This window comes from Plectropomus leopardus, chromosome 20 (assembly GCF_008729295.1).
Source record: "Plectropomus leopardus isolate mb chromosome 20, YSFRI_Pleo_2.0, whole genome shotgun sequence".
Lineage (NCBI taxonomy): Eukaryota > Metazoa > Chordata > Actinopteri > Perciformes > Serranidae > Plectropomus > Plectropomus leopardus.
In genome coordinates, this window is record NC_056482.1 from 23711160 (window position 1) to 23731236 (window position 20077).

General features: G+C 39.6%; 1 protein-coding gene across 1 annotated transcript in view; it reads right to left on the reverse strand.

Annotated features, from left to right (window-relative positions):
• si:ch211-196i2.1 (collagen alpha-1(I) chain) overlaps positions 1-20077 on the reverse strand; it is a 102999-nt gene that overhangs the window by 69081 nt on the left and 13841 nt on the right. Inside the window, exons 2-4 of the mRNA XM_042509703.1 lie at positions 3899-4046; positions 3534-3692; positions 2370-2562 (exon numbers count right to left, since the gene is read on the reverse strand). Of these exons, the coding sequence (XP_042365637.1) occupies positions 2370-2562; positions 3534-3692; positions 3899-4046 (500 nt within the window). The remainder of the gene's footprint in view (positions 1-2369; positions 2563-3533; positions 3693-3898; positions 4047-20077) is intronic.

The following is a 20077-nucleotide window of genomic DNA, read 5'->3' on the forward strand; positions in this document are numbered from 1 at the left end:
CTGAGTACAGTAATGTATGCTTTAGCGAAACCCAACACAAAATTTTGTCCAGAGACCACACTGTCACCACCTCTGAGTGTGGAAGTACTTCATCCTTGGAGCTCAGTAAAAAGTTGTCACCAGGGGAAACAAGGCAACGGAGAATTCATTTTATCTGGTGCTAAGAACAAATCCAGATGCTACCTCTATAACTCCATTGTGATACAGTCACACTGTTTGTCCTGGTCCTCGGGCTTGTTATAACTGGGACAACATGTGCACAATGCAAAGCCAGGTGCATCATAAGCCTTCAAAATCAGTCTTTAATGTTAGAGTTTCAGTTTTTGCCCTTGGGATGAAAACCTAAAGGACCATACAAAGAAATGAATGCATGCTATTTCAATTAATTGGCACTTAACCTGCATTACTACACAACAGTAATGTAACTTTGGCAAGAATTAATGCAGATTTGGTGTTCTCTGTGACTGATTACACAGCTCAAAGACTTTCCCATGATTCAGAAATTAATGAAAACCAAAAGGTGCATGGAATGCACTAATAAAATGCAAACGTCTGAAACTTAACTCATTTGAAAATTGTCAGCAAAAATGTAAACTTCACATGATTTGCACTTAGGAGTTTACATGTTCTCCTTGTTGGTTTACCCCATAGCCCAAAGACACTCAGGTTGGCATAGGGTTGTGGATTGCAACCAACTAAAACTTCTCCCGGTGAGAATTTCATAAGTGTTCATTGCTCAGGGTTTTTTAAAATTTTTTATCAGGAACCAAATTATCTGCAGAGGTCTCCTCCTCTCCAAAATAAACTTTATAAGAATGAGATGGATGCAAAGTTACAGTGACCTTGACCTTTGGCTGCCAAATTCTAATCAGTTCATTGTTGAGTCCAGGTGGATGTTTGTGCCAAATCAGAAGAAATTCCCTCAAGATGTTCCTGAGATTTTGCTTTCATGAAAGTAAGATGGATGCGAGGTCACTGTGACCTTGACCTTTGACTACCAAAATCGTTCAGTTCCTTGAGCTGTTCTTTACATAATGTGTTCGCAATAATGAGACAGAAAAGGTCACAGTGACCTTGACCTTTCACCCATGATCATTCAAATCGAATCAATTCATTACTGAGTTAAAGTGGATGTTTTTGTCAAATTTTAAGAAATTCCCTCAAGGCTTTCTTGTAATATTGCTTTCACGAGAATGAGACAGACAGACAGACAATGCGAAAACATAATACCTCTGGCCTCGGCTACCACCAGTGAAAAGGCATAAAACAACTGAATAAAGTAGTTTCGCGTTTAAAAAAAAACTGTTTTTCTGTCGCTGTTGCTGTGAAGAATCTGCTAACTACTGTAGCTAACATGAAAATGGGAATGGCTCTATCTAGAGCCAATGGTTTGTCTGTTCTTCTATAGAGGGCTACTGCGGAAACATAGTGGTGCAACATGGTGATCTCCGTGGATGAGGATCCGCTCCCTAAGTAGATATAAATCGCTCGTTCTAAGGTAACAGATGCACAACGATTCTTATTTTCGGTTGATTCCATGCTAAAAGATACATGTTTACTATATTATTAAATTTCTGCCAATATATCCCCCTAACTCCACACAACGGACCCTTAAAGTTAAGTGAAGTGAGATGTCTTCATGCTGGAGAACGGGGAGGGGGGTTTGAGGATGCTGAACTCATCCTCTATCCAAACATTCATCAGTGTTTCCCCTGTAATTTTATGTAACACTGGTGCTTGGGAGGTAATTGAGGTTGTGGTTAGAGCAGGTTGCAGCGATTTCTACGCATACTTTATAAAAACAAACACATGGTTTCTAAGCATTATGGGTTACATGTCTTTGTGTCTGTGATGAAAAGGGAATGGGGTGGGACAGGGCCACGGGGCTGGAATATCTACTTGTGTGTTCACTCCTCTGTGTGTGTGCCACAAGGATGAGCATGTCTTTTTGGGACTAAATTCAAATGAACAGGGCTATACACACATGTGGCTTATTACCAGGCAACAGTTGTTTTTAAATATCGTTTGGCTATTGCACAACCATCTGGTCATATAATGTGTCTTATTGCACACACATGCAATTCTAAAAGTAGAGATTTTAAATTCTAAAAAAGTGACCTCAGACCTCAAGTTCATTGTTAAGTCAGAGTGTGACCTGAGGTTAGTAGAATAAAACTTAATTCAGCCTCGAGGCATCTTGTAAATGTTTGGAGAGAAATGGGGAGACAAAAAAAATAAGTTATAGGGTGTGGGGTTGATGATTATAGGTGGGGTTGCTTTTGTGTGTTTCATATTTCTTTTTATGATCAGTGAGAAAATGAAAGTTGCAGAGTTTGACACACAAAATAAACTGGATAGAAGCCACTTACTTCAAAAGGAGTCTCAAATCCCTCAACAATGCCCCCGACCATGAGCAGCCCGTCGGTGCTGATCCCCATGCCGTGGTAAACCCACTCCACACTCTCCAGCAGAGAGCAGTCCACATACAGCGCCAGCCTCTTGGCAGAGACACTGACGGCCACATGGTGCCACTTTCCATCAGAGAGGCCGCTGACTGGGAACCTGACAGAGAGACACATGGGTTTTAATGTAATCACATGTCTTTGGTTTTGTTTGTCTGGAGATAAATGTCTGTATGAATTAATTTAGGAGATACGTTCAGTTCAGGTTTTGGCCCTCTGACTGTTCAAATACAGATGTGGGTAAAAGTTCAAACCCTTTTTATTTCTCTTAACTTGTGAAAACCTTACTTCACTGAATAGGAAGGTTTAGTTTCATTTTTAAAGTTTAGTCTTAAATTTATTGTTGGTAAATACGTTTCTTTTGTTTTTTTTCACATTTGCAATATGACTCCCCAAGATGTTCTCCTTTAATATATAAAATATTAATCAGTTAAGCAGTAATGTCGAAAAGAGCCATTACTGTCCTCTGGGCTTGAAACCCAACCTTACCTAGTAGGTGTTAGCCACAAACAGACATGCTGCTTTAAGACAAAAGCAAGGTAAAGAATAAAATCAACCATGTGCCAACAGTAAAAGATAACTGTAGACTCTGTATATGTCTATCTTTTGGCCCAGTTCTGTCTGCTGTCTTGTGGTGATGAATTGCTTCGAGCTCTGTGGTTCAGGAAAACCTGCCAAAAGACACCTAATAAATCATGTCACCAAAGAGACAGCCAGGCACAATTCACATGCAAACAAATACACACATGCTGCAAACAAATACACTTCCACAGGGTTCTCCTCTATCATACAGATGTACACTTTAGCCAAGAATCAGGAATGGGCATGAGTGGTCCTCAATTACCTGAGATGAATGTTGTAATTACTTTCTGACATCTGGATTTTTTGATATGGGGTAATGCATAAAAGTGCTTACTTATTATCTCTCTGGAGGATTTTAAGCAATTTTATCTAATAACTTATCAATAAAACTTTTATAAATCTGCAGAGGATGTTACAACACTACATACACAACTTGCACTTCATTTTTATTAATTTGGCTCTAAAAGGGAAAAAACAAAGTGTGCTCACTCGTAGTGTCGCTGCTGTGTTCCTATAAAGATAATGGCGTAAGCGCTGATCCGCAGCTGCAGCATTATGTGGTTGTCGGGGCTGAGCATGGTGAAGACACTGCGTTCAACTCTCTGAGGACTCCGCAGCTGCACCAATAAACTGAACTCATCTGCGAACCTATACACAAACATAAACATAGACATGCATCATTGGGCTTTACATTTGCTACTTAAAACATAAAGAAACCACCACCAGTGAGACATCACATATTGAAATTGTAATTGAAAATACTTTTTAACCAGAAGTAAAGCTTTTCCATTTACATGCAGTAGTAATGCACTATTAATAAAGAATTAAAATAGGAGATGTAAATGAAAACATACCCATCGGTGAGGAGATACCGAAGAGAGAGAGCCAAGGTGGAGTACTGTCCAACCTGTAGGACTGGACACCTGCTGTCATCCACAGTCATGGAGGCGTTACTGCTGTTGGACACTTGAAGAGAAAGCTCCTGCAGAATGTTGACCTCATCTGTAGTGAAAAGGTTCACAAGAAAACACAGCTTAGGGTTTGAAAAAGTTTTTTACATATAAACATCATGCAGACGTTTAACATTAAACCAAACAAGCTCTTTTTTTTGAATGCCTGTATGTCTTTTTGTGTCATTCTGTGTCCTCTCTAATTTCTGAGGTTTTTGAGTGTCACTGAATGCAGCACAGGCAACTCAGCAGAATGAACAGTCAAGTTTTACTTTCAATGCACCTGATGTTTTGCTGCTCCATCTCTGCTCAGAGTACACTGTGCTCCTATAGTGTGGTGCTATAAATAACCAAACAGTATATATATTCCAATAGTGTTTCTACTGAATGGTCCAGCTCCAAAAAGAGAAAATCTATTGGTGGCGGTATATGTTTTAGTCGTGGCAGGCTGCCACAAGTAAATGAATGTGTGGGAAAACCTGCAGTCCAAGTTTCAACTAAAGGACGTTAAAGAATTTGTGCTCCAAATTGTCTCTTTTGATAAAAGTGTACCTGTGTTACTGTATGTGATCTCTAGAGATGCACAGATTGCAAATTTCTTGGCTGATTCCAAATGCTAATTTTTTCAAAGTCTCACCTGCCAATTGCGATTTTGTCAGATTCCGATTTTCTAGAACTATAATTGACAGTATACACAAACATATTCAGAACTTTTCTTCAAAGCCACTGGAAACTTGAAATAATAAAAATTTAAGTATGATATCAAAGATGAGTGTCTCATAAAGCATCCACAAAATTGTGAGTGTAAAAAAATGTCCGTATATATTAGAAAATCTTGTTTAAAACCAGCAAATTTGGCTCAACTGATTTCTTAAGATTGCAGGGGTGCTGTTGGCTACATGAACCATTTTGTGGTCCATGCTTGTAAATTTGATCGAGCTATATTAGAGAATTACCTGCTTTTAACCAGCCATGGACGATCAAGTTGAAAATCATTCAACTACAGTCGTTCTGTGCATCTCTTGTGATCTAAACATGTTTTTTGCATTTGATTTAGCTGTATTTTTTGTTGAAAATGCACATGCAAAAATTTGTGGGGCACCAAATGATTTAAAAAAAATTCATTACAGAGAGCAAGTAAAGAAACAGAACTTAATCTTCAATCTCTCTAATTAATGTTGTAGAAGCCTCATTAGAGTCATAATGAAAGGTTTCAATAACCTTTTGATTCACTGCCCTAAAATAAGCCCTAATGGGGGGAAATTTCAAAGCCACAGCGTGCAATGATATTATAGGCAGTAGTGTGCTTCAAGCATTGAGGCAGCAGTCTGGGGAAAACCCTTTCCTGTTTCAACATGACATTGCATCTGTAAACAAAGCCAGGTTCATTAAAAAAAGGACAGAGAGTCCTGACTTCAACCCCGTCTGACACCATTTGAATGAACTGGAACAACAACTGTGAGCCAGGCTCTATCATTCAACATTCAATTTTACTTGAACATACACATGAATAGAAAAGAAAAAGAAAATCAAACAGTTTAAAAACTGTACAGGAGATGTTAGAAGCCTGCTTATGGAGATACCTCCCATATTAAATAACTATAATCATTCATAAAAACAAAAAGATATGAACAAAGATTGCATAATTAATCAAAATTTCAAGACTACACAGTACTACAAAGTTGATAATAAAGTGCAAATGATAAAGGTTTGTGTTTACTACATGAAATGCATTACAACTGAATTAATCAGGTGAGTCTTTGCAATTTATTGTCCTTTTCGCGTGTTTTGAAATAGAGATTGATTGCAGTGATGCAGCTGATTGTTTCAAAGAGATGGTCCTCTGTATTTCAATGAATATTGATTAAGAGAATCCCAAAAATACAGAAGATTAATGCAACATTAATGCTGGACCTCACTAATTCTTTTGTGTCTGAAAGTAAATCCCAGCAGCCAGTTTCTCGTGGAAAGCCTTTCCAGAAGAGTGGGGGCTGTTACAGAATCAGATTAATGCCCATGGTTTGGAAATTACATGTTCAACAATCAATAGAGGGTGTAATGTGTGGGTGTCCACATACTTATGGCCATTCTTTGTTCTACAACCTTTTTAAGATTAGGGGACCCAGACGGAAACCATCTGCAGCAACCAAACCAAATCATTCCTCTGCTGGCACTTAGGAAAAACCTGAACATGCTGTGAACAGACCACTGACGGCATTCCTGAAAAGCGGGAAACCACTTACGGGGCCACTGGCTTTTAAAGCTGCAAAGGGCAGCTACAAATTCCCTCCTATTTAAAGATTTTTTTTCCCCCCTTTGACGCGCTACAGTGCCAGACGTTGTACTGCCCACCCACTGGCTTTTTTTCACGTCATTAGAAGTACGTTAAAGGCGAGGCATTTATTTTTTACTCCATGCATGCAGGTAAAGTGCCATTCGTCATGTCCTGTCTGCAGGTGGGTTTTGTTGATTAACTCTGCACTTTAACAACTCCACCTGAGGATTATGAATAAAGCTCTTCATCATAATCGGAGAAAATGAGTCACCACTTAAAGACTGGTATTACTGATCCTACTTTAACCCTTTAACACCCGGATCAACATAAGTTTTCTTGTGCTGCTTTCAGACGCCTTTTACAAGGATTTTAAACCTCACACCTGAGAAAATCTGTTTAATAATGTTGAAAACATGGGAAAAAATGTAATGAGCAACTTGGCAAGAAATTTCCTGCAAACTGCAATAAATTAGTAAAAGGTGACAAAAAAAAGACCTGAAAATTAGCTTGGGGAGATTATTAGATATCATCAAAACTAGGAATCCTTATTTATAATTATTGAAATTATATATTTGAAAATTATGCTAAAGGAAATAGATGGATATTTTTTAGCACTTTCTTCAAGTAATTTTCTTATAACTTTTCACTAATTCCTTGTTAATGTTGTGTTCTTTTTTGTCAGGTTGCTCACTTCCTTATTTCCTTGTTATTGAAAGAATCCAAGCCAATTTTCTCAGATTTTAAAGGGTTAACCTGGGAACTGACTGAGATCACTCTACCTAAATGTCAATGTCATTATGTAAGAGGCGGTGCCAAGGGCACTTAGGCAAACAAAGATTGTGCATTTCAGTAACATGTAAAAGAAATAAATCCATTTAACTAAAGACTTTTCATATTGGAGGGATTTACATGAGCAGCAGGGTGCCTGAAAATTACAATACGAGCTCTTCAACATAAATCTCTTCAATTTAACCACTACAAACATGTCTCAGGCTGTCTCAGGACTTTCTCCAAAGGATATACAAGATATATAGGACTTCTTAAGTAGATTAAACCCTCTTCCTTCATAAATGCAGCCATGTCTGTCAGCCCTTTAGAGACCTACTTGCTCTTTACACTCATCGTGACAGCAGTGTCAGACAAATCTACAAAGAGCTGCGTGGTCACACTCTGCTGCCCTGAGGAATGGCACTGAGCGAACAGATCTGGTGTCACACTAAAAATTCCAGCATACCAGCAGCCTTCAAGGAATCAGCAAAGATATATGGACGAGAGCCACTTAGAGGGAACAAATGATCTGAATAATGGTTTGTTTTGCACTTTTCACCTTAAGTTAACAGCCGCAAGGAATGTGAGGTCAAAAAGTCTGCTAATTGGGTAAACAAGACATCCGTTTTTGAGTTAGAAAAAGGGTCTCAGAGGCACAATAGCAAGTGGATGACATCTTTCACTCAGTTCAGGCCAGGAGGGATCCAGATGATGAACATGAACTCAGTTAATTCTGTTAAAATCTCAAGAATACCCTCTATATGAGATTGCCATTTCACTGCGCTGCATATGGGCACAATCACAAGTTTGTAAAGCAAGGATTTCCCTCATCTGCAGCAAGCAGCAAAGTGAGATCATCTATTATGTCAACAAAAAAAGTTGATTAAAAACTGTCATTAAAGCTTTTCCTCTTTTAATCTTAGAATCTAGTGCAACATGAAAGAAACAGCTCCTCTGAGATGTCAGCAGACACGTCACGTCTGCTGTCTCTTAAATTCACTTTGGGCTGAGAAGAAATGATGGAACTCTAAAGGGGAAGAGATGAAGCAGCAAATAACGTTTGCATGAAGGTATGAAGGTAGGTATGACTGGACAATTACTCTGTGTATCGGTTGTTTGATTTATTGAATATACTGGAGCTATCACCAAGAATAAAAGATGAAGGGATGCAAGTAAACACAAGACAATTCTGTGACTGATCAATAATAAGGTGAAAACAATGGCCTCAATGGTAGAAACATCTACATTACTTAGAACAGTCAAATATGTTCACAGTATTTTATAAATAATTGTAGTGGACCCTTTAAACCACAGCCAACACCATGGTATTTATACTACATTGATATTCAGCCACAACAGATCAATCATCAGAAATGTATGTTTGGATAGGCATCAGATGTCCATTCTGCACACTTAATAAGAAAATCTCCCATTTATCAGGCACACTATTACACAAGCACCTAACAATTTACAAATTGCACTGAACCATAATAACAACATTAACATCAATCACAGAATCCCCAAACTCCGCTGTCATACCGCAGAGTGTGTAGGATTGCTGATGCTACAATATCTAAATGAGCTGTAATTTATAGCTGGAGGAACTGGAAAATGTTCTCACACACTTACTGATCTAATGCTCCGATGGTCTTTATTAAGACCCATTTGTGCGGGAGTGTTCATGACAGAACATTTCATGTGCCAACGCTGTGCCCTCAAGGAAATCTTAGGAACATACTCATGTGCTTTTCTCCCAACACTGTAATCAAAGGATCAAGCCATTACGATGGGGACGGGGCGAAGGGAGGGGGGCTGCCAGTCATGCCTGTTTTGTTTCCTGCAGAAGTAAAACAGATGTTTGAATCCTGCATCAGAAGAAATGTGTGAACAGTAAAGACTTTCAGGGTTAGCTCAGTCTTTGGGTAAATAGGATAAATAGCAAAATTAGCCAGTAAGACAAACTTTTGTCTTTGTGTGCTGTCTGAAATATGTTCACTGTAACTCTGACTGTCAAGTGGATCATCTTAAAAATACGATGTCCTTTGCATTAGGCGAGCTAGTACTAAATAGTTTGTTAACTGAATTGAGTTAATTTAACTGAACTTGACAATTAGAATTTAACTAATCAATGGTAAAATATTTTGGTATCGGAAGCACCCTGGTTTCCATTGTAGTCTGTTTTTGGTCCAGGGAGTATCAACCAATCAAGTTTGAGTGCCGGGCAAAAAAAAGTCTGTCTGGAGAGCAAAACTGGCTGAACGCTTTGGCAGAAATACAATCTGAGAACCCATTGGCTATCATCTGTTGAAGATTTAGTGTTTGTTTTTTTAGTATATCATTTGTGATGCTACATTGGTAACTACTGAACCACTATGCCACCTGGAAGGTCAGTATTTTTTTCTAAAAACACTTTTTTGGCATACCTTAAAGTTGCATTCAGAGTCCTAATGCATCCACATGTAACACTGTTTATGCAGAAAAAAACAGTGACGTTCCCCAAAGACTAAGATATCACTTTAAGTAGGGCTGTGTAAAAGCCATCAGACAAAGACATTAACAGAGCAGATATAGTGGATTCAGGAGAAGAGCACTGAAAACCACAAACACAGACAACAGCTGTTAATGATTTCTTTAAATACCCCCAGTCATTGTAAAGCATCTTGTCTTTTTTTGTAATCATGCCATGTTCTGATCCTTTCCATCCTTCTGACGAGGGAAAGTGATAATCTGTGTAACAAATGGAAGCCTTCATGATGATCCACTATTGTCATATGAAAGAATACAAAAGCCTCTAGAGAGCCATTGAGACAAATAGTAAAAAGGCCCCAGTAATTCTGTGTTTACTCTACTTCAATAGCTACTACAACTATTAATTGATAGAACTGCTTTGATTTACTTGCAGTTCAGTGGATGATGACAATCGATATCTGACAGTAAATAAAAGTCAGTTCTAGATAACAATAAGTTAACAACTTCTTCCTCATTGATGATAGTCCAAAAATGAACATGCTTGTACTTTAAACTCAATGCAGAGATAATTATCTGGGAAAAACTCGCTGACAGGATGCTCATATGTAACTCATCTATGATCTTTTTGAAAGCGGTTTTGTGTTTATGAGATACACATATGGTTCACATGCATTCTGCATTGCAATATGAAGATATATAAATTCCATCATCTACCATGATTTTGCGGCGTCACAGACAGCGACCAAGTGTCTACAGTCTTTAGTCTGACAGTTAAATGATTGTTGTCTGACCTAGTGTGTTAAAGGCTCCAAGCTGGTCTAATTGTTTCCAAGGCATCAACAGACTTTTGAGTTTTCCCACATAAACAGCACAAATTTAATGGATAAGATCATTCAAATTTAGTCCTTCAACTGCACCAAGGGGATTGTTCTAATGTTTTCCATCTCCTGTCTTTTGTAGATCCTTCAATGGTTCATTTACATCTTCCACACCAAGGAGTCATAGCAAAGCAAGAAGGTGTAGGCTCCACTGCTACTTTGTTGGAACATGTCTTGTCATCTTTGGACTTACGCAAACATGCGTAGGTGTCTTTGTTCTTTTCTACCTTTGCAGATTTTCAATACAAGAAGTCAGGCAGTAGATCAAAAGCAGTTAAGCATAATTATGGTTGAGATGACTAACAGAAAATTATTGGTTGACTGATAAAACTAAAGAAGAGTGAAAATGCCGAACAATTAATCTACAAATGACCAGCAGAGTATTCCATAGTCTTGTATAGCCAGAGCCAAAGAGCTGTGTCAGCACCTAAAGGAATGTGTGGAGGAACACGTTATCACTCTGCTCTGGCTTGTTTGTATTTCTTTAGACCAATCACAATCGTCGTGGGCGGTGCTAAGCCCAGGATGGTGCCCTTGCAAAGTAGTGTCATGGGTCAAGTTGTTTAGGTGGAACATTTGCGCATTACTTGCCTAGATCCAGACCTTGAAACCTGCTCTGCCTGGTTGTTTCCTGTAGCAACAGGAATTTTGAAAATGACAACACGCAGATAGCAGAAGGGGGAGAATGCAGTTCTAAATAGCTAGCAGTAAGTCAGACTAATTACTCGATAACAAAAGAAAGTTTAACTAACTTATCCCCTTTCTATCATGCAAGGTCACACTTCAGCTCATCTGCCAGACTCTACAACCTACACCAACTCATGACACCGTATTATGTGTCAATCTTGTTAATGAGCATTTTTGCAGTACGGTTCCCACCATATACAAGAAATGATGTGCATAACCTCAAAAATGGCAGGTCAGGTTTGGGTCCCATCCCTGCTCCAGATCACACAGTTAATAAAAGAACATAATTACTTTGGGAAACACAACACAACCTGAAATTGAGGCTACAACTAATCTAGTTAGTGTTGCAGTGGTGCTATCAATTCGTGAGATCCAACGCTAAACTGTGTATCAATTCTGCGCTAGAGGCATCTCTGCTGGAAAAAGCGATACACCAAAACACAGCAGTATTCAGTAAACACATCTGAAGACAACCATACACACAGGTGTGAAGAGCTGTGAGGAGTTCAGTTACACCTGAACATCTGTATACTGTAAGCAACACAGATATTGTATCTGTCTATATCCGACTATTGCAAACAGAACCTATATTCCCCAACAAAAAGCAACAGTAAGCGAGTACTCTGGCAATGCTGCTGCATTCTTTCTTGTTTTTGGATGATTCCTCTATAAAAGACTCTCCTTCATACACTGTAAACCATATAGCTGCCAGCTACACACAGCATCTGCCCAATCATTTCTCAGTAACCACAGCAAATAAATCATATACTGTACCCACCTAATTAGCCTCAAGAAAAGAATACTGCCTTACAATGCTGTCATGTGTTCTTTGATAAAAATGACTTTGACAGCATTGAAAAATGATTCATCGAAACAGTTCAGCAGACGGAGCAACTTAAAACCAGAAAGCATTTTACATAATAGTAAGAACGTGAGCATGTTCTGCATTGAAAGACCTCAAATATTCAGATATTCTCATTCCAGAGGGCTGATGCTTCAGTGTGAACATGAACACACTCCGAGCAAGATTTTCTTTGGAATCGACTTTGCGGGTGCAATATGCGAGTGAGGCCAAAAAAGAAGGCTATGCTCTTCGCCAGCACAGTCCACTTTCATAACTCCCAAAGCATCAGGTTTTGGGCACGCCTCTCTTGATTGTACTCATTTCTTTTGGCTCAGACATCAGTGGACCATGTAAGGAGCTTACAGACTTTAGGTCAGACTGTTACAGTAGGTACCAAAGCTCAGGTCCACCATGAACCAACAATGGAGCATGGCACAAGGCCAGAATAAAGCCAATCTACACTTCCTCTATTTTTATAATATACTAGGGTTGCAGTGATAATCGGACTTGGCTGAATCCCAGCTCTGAGTCGGCCCATGGCAGACAAATTAAAAGGAAGCAACTAGCAAGTGCCAGGTTCTCTCTTAGACAAAAGGATCAAAACACAAATGTAATCCATCAATCAGCAATCAATTATATCAAATCAGAATACACTTTAAACAAGTCACCATGTAAAATAAAAAATTAACAAATGACATTTTAGTTTTTTGTATGTTTGTTACAAGCCAGCAATGGTCGGTAGAAGATCCTAAGACAAGTCACAATCAATAGTTCCCATTTATTTTTATTAATTAAGTTACATACTTCTACTACTACATAGTTTATGAAAAGAAACATGGGGGAAACATACCTGCCTCCTTGAATAACAGCGCATCGGTCACATTAATGCAGTCTTCTCAAATATGTGGGTTATGCACAAATTACTGGATTATGATGACGACAAATTTTTGCACGACAAAAAACATAAACTGTGCATGAGAACAGCTTGTTTCTGGAAATATACACATCTTTTTAATAAGATCACCTTGCTCTGTTTTAATTAGGATAGTGAATTTAAATGTCAACTTCAGAATTAAAGAGTCTCATGGCGTGAAACAGAATATTCCATTGGGACTGTCCACACACTGTTCGTCCAGTGGGACCAGTAATAGTTATGGAGGTGAGGCAGTCAGTCAGCGAGGGTCAGACTTGGCATGCAGGGGTCACTGAGGGTCACTGATGGAGGGCAACACTGCCTGTTCTCCCACCTCTGACTGGTTCTTGTTCTCTATGGCACATTGACTTTGTGAGCCTATCAGTGGGGCCCGTTTCCTTCTTAAACACAGACAGGCACGTTTCTACTGTTTATACTTTATTCTACTCGATATGTACCATGACAGACCTCAAGGGAGACTGAGAGAACTAGGTCTAACTGAATGATATCATTGCTCTGACTATGCTGGATGTGTAAAAGGGTAACTATTTTTTAACACATAAGTGACATCTATACAAATCAGTGATGTCAGAAGTCTGTCAGCTTGTTGTCAAGAGCTTCTGCCCCACCGTCCTACAACGTGGACCCCAGAGACATGATAAGACGTCCTTCTTCCAATCTAAATCAAACTCCAACACTGCCTCCTGCTCTGGCTGACCTCCAGCAACCATAATCAGGGGAAGCGGAGCCGGCTGCCACACCGTCCTGCGGTGGGATCACATTACTCTAATAGTCTGAGACGGTCCAACAGATAGCTCAATTACTGTGCTGGTACAATTATTCTGGGCTCTGCTCTGGTAGACGGGGCAGCCCAAAGAGGCAGAAGATTAAAGACTTCCACCTGCCCTGGTGGAAAACGAGGGGGGAATCACCGGGCCAGATAAGTAGGAAATGAGAGATGGAAAGTTGGAGTGAACACAGGAAACATAAGAAACTCTGTGTTCCTAAACATCTCAATCCGTCAGTCATCAAGAAAGCTTTGAGTGATGAACACACCTACTGCCACACGAAGCTTTAAGTGAGCAGCACATTGTGAAATGCTCACGGATGCAGCACCTTAATGGAAATACCTTCTGTCAGTACAGCAGACCAAGAGATCCGATGTTGGGATATAATTTCAAGAGGTGTCCCTAACAGAGGATATAGTGAGCTTATATAAAATCTGTGTCTGTGTGAAGATGGGCTAAACTAATCCTGTAGCGCAGTGAGGACACAGAGGGAATCATAGGAACTAAATGGACATAACAGATATGCTGTTAGCTCGATGTAACAAGGCTCAGCAACTGCCTTACAGTTCCACAAGGACTACGTTTAGGAGGAGAGATGTTAGAAAGTGACTGCTGGAAGAACAGAATAGATTTGGACACACACTGAATACAGAGTTGTAACAGCAGCACGTAAAACACATCCAACGTGTACACTTCAATGCATTCTGCATAACTTCTGGAAACGGTACATTTTTATTCATTCTGCTTTACAGTTTACTACTCACACAGGCATAAATTTCTATTTTTATTTGCTTTCTAGGCTAAATAAATCTTAAAGCACCTCAGTGGATGGACGGTAAAGCCTGCAGCTCTGGTTTTCTGTCTCCATGTTTTCAGAGTGGATATCCACAGCGGCTAATCACTCAGTCCTGAAGGGTTGAGAGGGACATAAAAACTTCCTGTGTTGTTTCTCTCGCTTAACTGCTGTTGTAATCTCTTCAAAGAGGGCCTTAAGAACTCTGGAGCCGGTCATCAGCAAAGTAAATTAAACATTATGGTGGTATGCTTTAGAGGGGAGGAAGAGTCCCTGCGTGATGCTTAATGCTCAAAGCAGTATCACATCTGGAGGAGCCCATGACTTTTCCTCTCACGCCACCTTAAGATTACAATTTTCGCTTATTCAGTGAAATATCTCAATATTAAGTCGATAGATTTTCACAATATTTTGTACAGATAACAACTGATTCCAGCTAATGTATCCTTGTGGTTTTGATGATCTACTGACTTTTCATGCCACCCCATCGTCAGGTAAAAATCAGAATTTGCACTTTGGTTTCAGACTAAATACCTGAAAAACCAACAAAAGTCCCTTCAGCCAAAGCTATACCTTGGGTTCAGTGCTACTACTTGGAAAATGTTAATATACCAAATGGTAAACTAAGATGGTTAACATGATAAACACAAGTTTCCTACTTGAATTTATCTGTGGCAGCCCACCGTAATATCAACATCTGGCAGGACATTTTAATTTTCTATTTTTGCACCACACTCCTGGAGCACAGAGCGCATGTCAGGGACAAAGGGAGCAGCAGAATGTCAATGATAGCAAAAAACTTAATTGTTAAATGCACTGGGCCTAAAAGTTTGTATTTACATGCCTCTACAGCAGCTCCTACACTCATCCATCGATCTGATAGGCTCTGCCCAAATCAACTGATCAATCATCCACTGTAAGGCTCAAATTCCAGAAGCTGCTGCTGATGAAAAAAACTACAATCATGAAGTGTTCTGCTGGCACTGCATCAAGCACCCATGGACCAAAAAATAAAAATAAGAGCAAGTTTACTGACAGTTAGTTCAAATCATCAGTGTCTGTGCAGCCTCACAGAGCTGTAATTCTTTTTATATGTGGTTTAGAGCACCACAAATAAAATTCCATTGACCTACATTGTACTGGGGTGGAGGTGGAAGTCTAGTATGGCTAGACAGCATTAGGGAAGGTTTAGGACTAGAGCTGTAAAAATGACTATGTAGAACAGCATTTACGTATGACTGTGCAGATAATCTAAACATTTTTTGCTAACATATAAATGCAATTTTACAACAAAATGCATCCATGGTGAAAAAAAATTGCGCTTACGGACTTACTAAAGCCTTCAACACACAACAGCTTCCCGGAGACAATGCCAGAGATTCCCCTGGAAAACCTCCCCTTGGGGAGAGGAAACGGAGAAGAACACCAGTCAACACTTGTCCCGGTCTGCTGCTAAACCTGACTGCTGAAAAATTCATCAGAGGACACCAGAGGAAGTGGATGGAGAGATGAACATGCCCTTGGGTCAAACTCCCTGCTGCTTCTGCAGGAGTGAATAGCACTAATTATAAGGTTATGGCGCTGTAGAGCCTGGTGCCATTTCTGCATATCAGAACAATGAAGAGTTTGGTGTCACCGATGTCAAAATATACATCTATTTTTTTTTCTTTCTGCATTGCACAGGTAGTGAACTTGACATTAAACATCCAAATGAGATCGCCCAGAGAAGCGTAACAGTAGTTTCTCAGGTTTGGTAAATGACATGAGGGCAGAGGGCAGGAGAGAGCGAGGTGAGTCAGTCTGACTGTGGGGAATCCAGGTCATCCATCACCGGTTTGTTCCACTCCTCCCTAAGCGTGATGACCCTCAGGGGTTAAGGTCAAAGTTAGCGCGACTAAACTGAGAGGATTTTAGATTCCAAGAACCTCAAAAGTCATGATAGGTTAATATACGGCTGCATGACAGGTCCTCATCCTAAATTTTTAAGCCCAGTCCTGAAAGAATGTTTTGAAATTGTGTATTACATTTAGTCTGTTATCTATAGTGCTTCTTTTCTCAATGAACTGTATATGGGTTTTTATTCTGATTACATATCTTTCCATGCAACTCGTAAAGTACAAATTGTGCACAGTGGGCACCGATTTTGTGATTTATACGTCAAACGTACAGATATCAAAGTTAAAATTGGTTGAAAAGTGAAGGGTTTTTAGACATCCAAATTACATAATGTTTAACTTTAAGCTGATAATGGATTGATTGATAAGGTAATATATCAACAGGTGTCTATATTTATGCTAGCAGCTCTGTGAGGTTGTACTTAGGCACTGCTGTGCTTTGGGCTTAACGATAATGCTATCACATCAACCTGCACAAAATCACAATGCATTATGTTTAGCAAGTGTAATGTTTACCATATCACCATCTTATTTTAGCCTGTTCGCATCCTGAAATGTGCTGATAAGCACTAAACACGAAGTACAGCTGAGGCTGATGGGACTTGTCATTAGTTCTGCAGGTATTTAGTCAGAAACCAATGTACTGGACAAACGTGATGATGTCACTAGAGGAGTAGTCAGAGGATCACCAAAATCACCAGGCCTCATCCTCTCTGGACCTTGAATGTATGAAATCTCATGCAAAGGTCACAGACATATTTCAACCTAGGCCAAAGTGGCTGACCAACACAGTAACACTGTCATATTACTTTTTAATAAATAACTAAAATGAAAAATATATTAATGTCAACACTATAATGACAATTTTCAAGTTGTAGCTCCTTATTAAACTGCAGCTCTATGGGACATTCATGTTGCACATGAGAGATTTCAACAAAAAGCAAATAAGCAGCATGTTTTTACAGATGTGAACCTGACAGTTTGCTTTGCATGAGAGACATTTCATTTCTCACTGAGCAGACACACAGGCACAATGCACATCCAGCTCCTGGGCCGGGATCCATCCCTGGACCACACCTATGGAGGCTGCAGAACACATGAAAGGGGTGAAAGGGCCAGAACAGACAAGCTCCAAGTACATCTGGAGAAGTCGTCTTTGCAAACAGCCAGTCCCCAAAGCTGGATTTTGACCAGGCACATAAACAGCACCTGTGGTAATCCACTGGCCTGTGGCCTGCAAGCAACATGAGAAGATCTTTAACCATGTCAAGCCAACAATTTAGTGAGATTTATTCAAAGGCTTGAGCTTCAGAGCCACAAAAATGCAAGAATATAAGGGAATTATTTGCGATTACATGCCCATTAGCCCTATCTAAATAAGTGTGTATTCCTTGTCATGTTCTGCCCACCTTTTTGCTATTCTAAGAACCACACAGCCAGATGAGGAATGTGTCGGCTGAACATGCAAACAGATGGAAAAAGCCTTTGTACTACATGTGTCTTACATACCAGTTAGAAAAATAAATCTGCAGAGGGTGGAGAGGGCAGAAGGGCCTGTAAATTTGTATTTTACATGAGATGAGGAAAGCAGAGAAGGGGCTTTTGGATGGCCGAGGGAGTTGGTGAGTCAGGTAATGAGCCTGCTGGAACTCTGAAGGAGAAACACATCTTAACTGGAGTGGAAATCCAAGGAGGTAAACGGGGTGTGTGTTGGACAGAAGACAAATCCCCAGAACCCAGCACCCACCGAGACATGATCAGGGGATGGGAAGATAATCTTTTCCAACTGAAAGAGGCCACTCTATTTCCACAGAAAACATTAATATCAGCTTCAAACACGCCTTTCGAGGGAACAGAATTAACTTTTAATTTACAGCGCCCTAAAGTTTGTTGATTTATTTTCATGATTGTTGTTGTTACCTGTGAAACATATAGCTGTGAACCACAGCTGAAAAACAGATCAGAGTTTCCAAATTACATAACTGATACTGTATCCACTCTGTTTTATGTTACATATCCTGATATAGGGGCCTTCTGTTCGAGCAGGAACCTGACTGTGTTTTCAGACCGACACATTAAATAGGATCCAGGCCTATCAGTGTATGGGAACGGCACCATGATACTGGCAGTCCGCCACTCAGACTGCTGCTGCTGTCACCCCTGTACAAACAGTACAACATCACCACTGCACTCTGTCTGTCTTCACGTGGCAAACACACCACTGTTAAGTTATACATTGTGAGCAATAGACCCGTTCTGTCACTCATGATACTGCTGTCAAACCTTGTGTCTCCAACATGAAGATTTAATGAAGTAACAACCTTATTAAAGGGTTTAATCTGTCTAAAGGTTGAAGAACTTTCTCACCATGGAAATGACTTTTTTTCAGCAATGTAAAACACATGGTTTGGTCCACCACTTTGGTCTAGATGGAAATATCTCAATAGCTATTAGATGGATTGTTATGAAACACATATTAAGCAAAGTTTTTACTTCTATCAACATCTGCAGGAATGACTGGCACAAGATTTTGTACAGATGTTCCCAGATGATGTATCCTAAAGTTGTTTGCTAACAAGCTAAAACAAGATGGTGATCTTGGAAAACATCACACCTGCTCAACAGCAGCTTGTCAACATTCACTGTATGCATGTTTGCACACTGATGTTAGCATTTAGCTCAAGGCATCACCTCACAGAGCTGCTCAGGTAGCTTTAACTCAGTCATTTAAGTTTCAGAAAATGTCCACTTTGAAAAGCAAAAAAAAAAGAAGGAAAAAACAAGCATGACAAAAAACATTAATAATAGAATTCAATAGAAAATATGAATTAAGTTGTAACCCATTGAGTTATAAGCCAGAAAATTCGATAAAATCCTGCACACTATGAATTACTTGTGATGGGTTAGGGTTAGGTGGTTAGGTACTGTGATATTTTGACCTCTGTACTCCAAGCCAATGCTACCAACTGCACACTAAAGTCAGATTTCTTTAATCAGTCCTAACTGACCTGAATGGATTTTTTTTCTTAAGATTTAATCTCATGGGGCTGTCATTGGTGAATTACACTTAAACAAATATGTTGAGAAGAGAGTATTCTGTAAGACGGGCCAGACATTGGCCTACTGAGATCTCGTGACCTCAAAGGTCTTCACTGCCCTCATAACCACTGCCCTGTCATGTTGAGGTCATCATTATCGTGCAGACCACAGCGGATGGGGTAAGAAAACACCATAGTTATATTGACAAAGTCATTAAAGTGCTTGTAAAAAAACTCTTGTAAAAAGCTTTACAAGACTTGCTTAGCGCTGTCAAATGGGTCTGTGTTGTATGAGTCCTGACCCTGAGAGTAAAGTTCAGTTGAGCTGGTTACTCTTCAGGTCTCCAGTAAACCAAAGACTGTCTGAGAAGTCATAGGAATACATGGAAGATTAATCACAGGGCGGACTAATGGGTGACAGAGAAATACAGATAGTGAAAGCATCCCATCACAATGAAAAGCCCATTCCTCTTTTCTGCTACACTCTGTGCTCAGTAAAACAATGAAGACATTCCCTTTAACAGGAAACCTGGAGATCCGAAAATGTAGCAGACCAACCTGCAATGAAGGAAGAAAGTTGCCTCTGTGCTTGTGTTTTGATTTGAATGATATGAAACCTAGCTGTAAAAGGCTATTGTTTTGTCATTTTGTTTGAAAAGATTGGCCTCCATCCAACATGTAATGGGCTGTCGTTCAGAAGGACCCTCATGAACGCTGTAATATGAGTTCTCACGT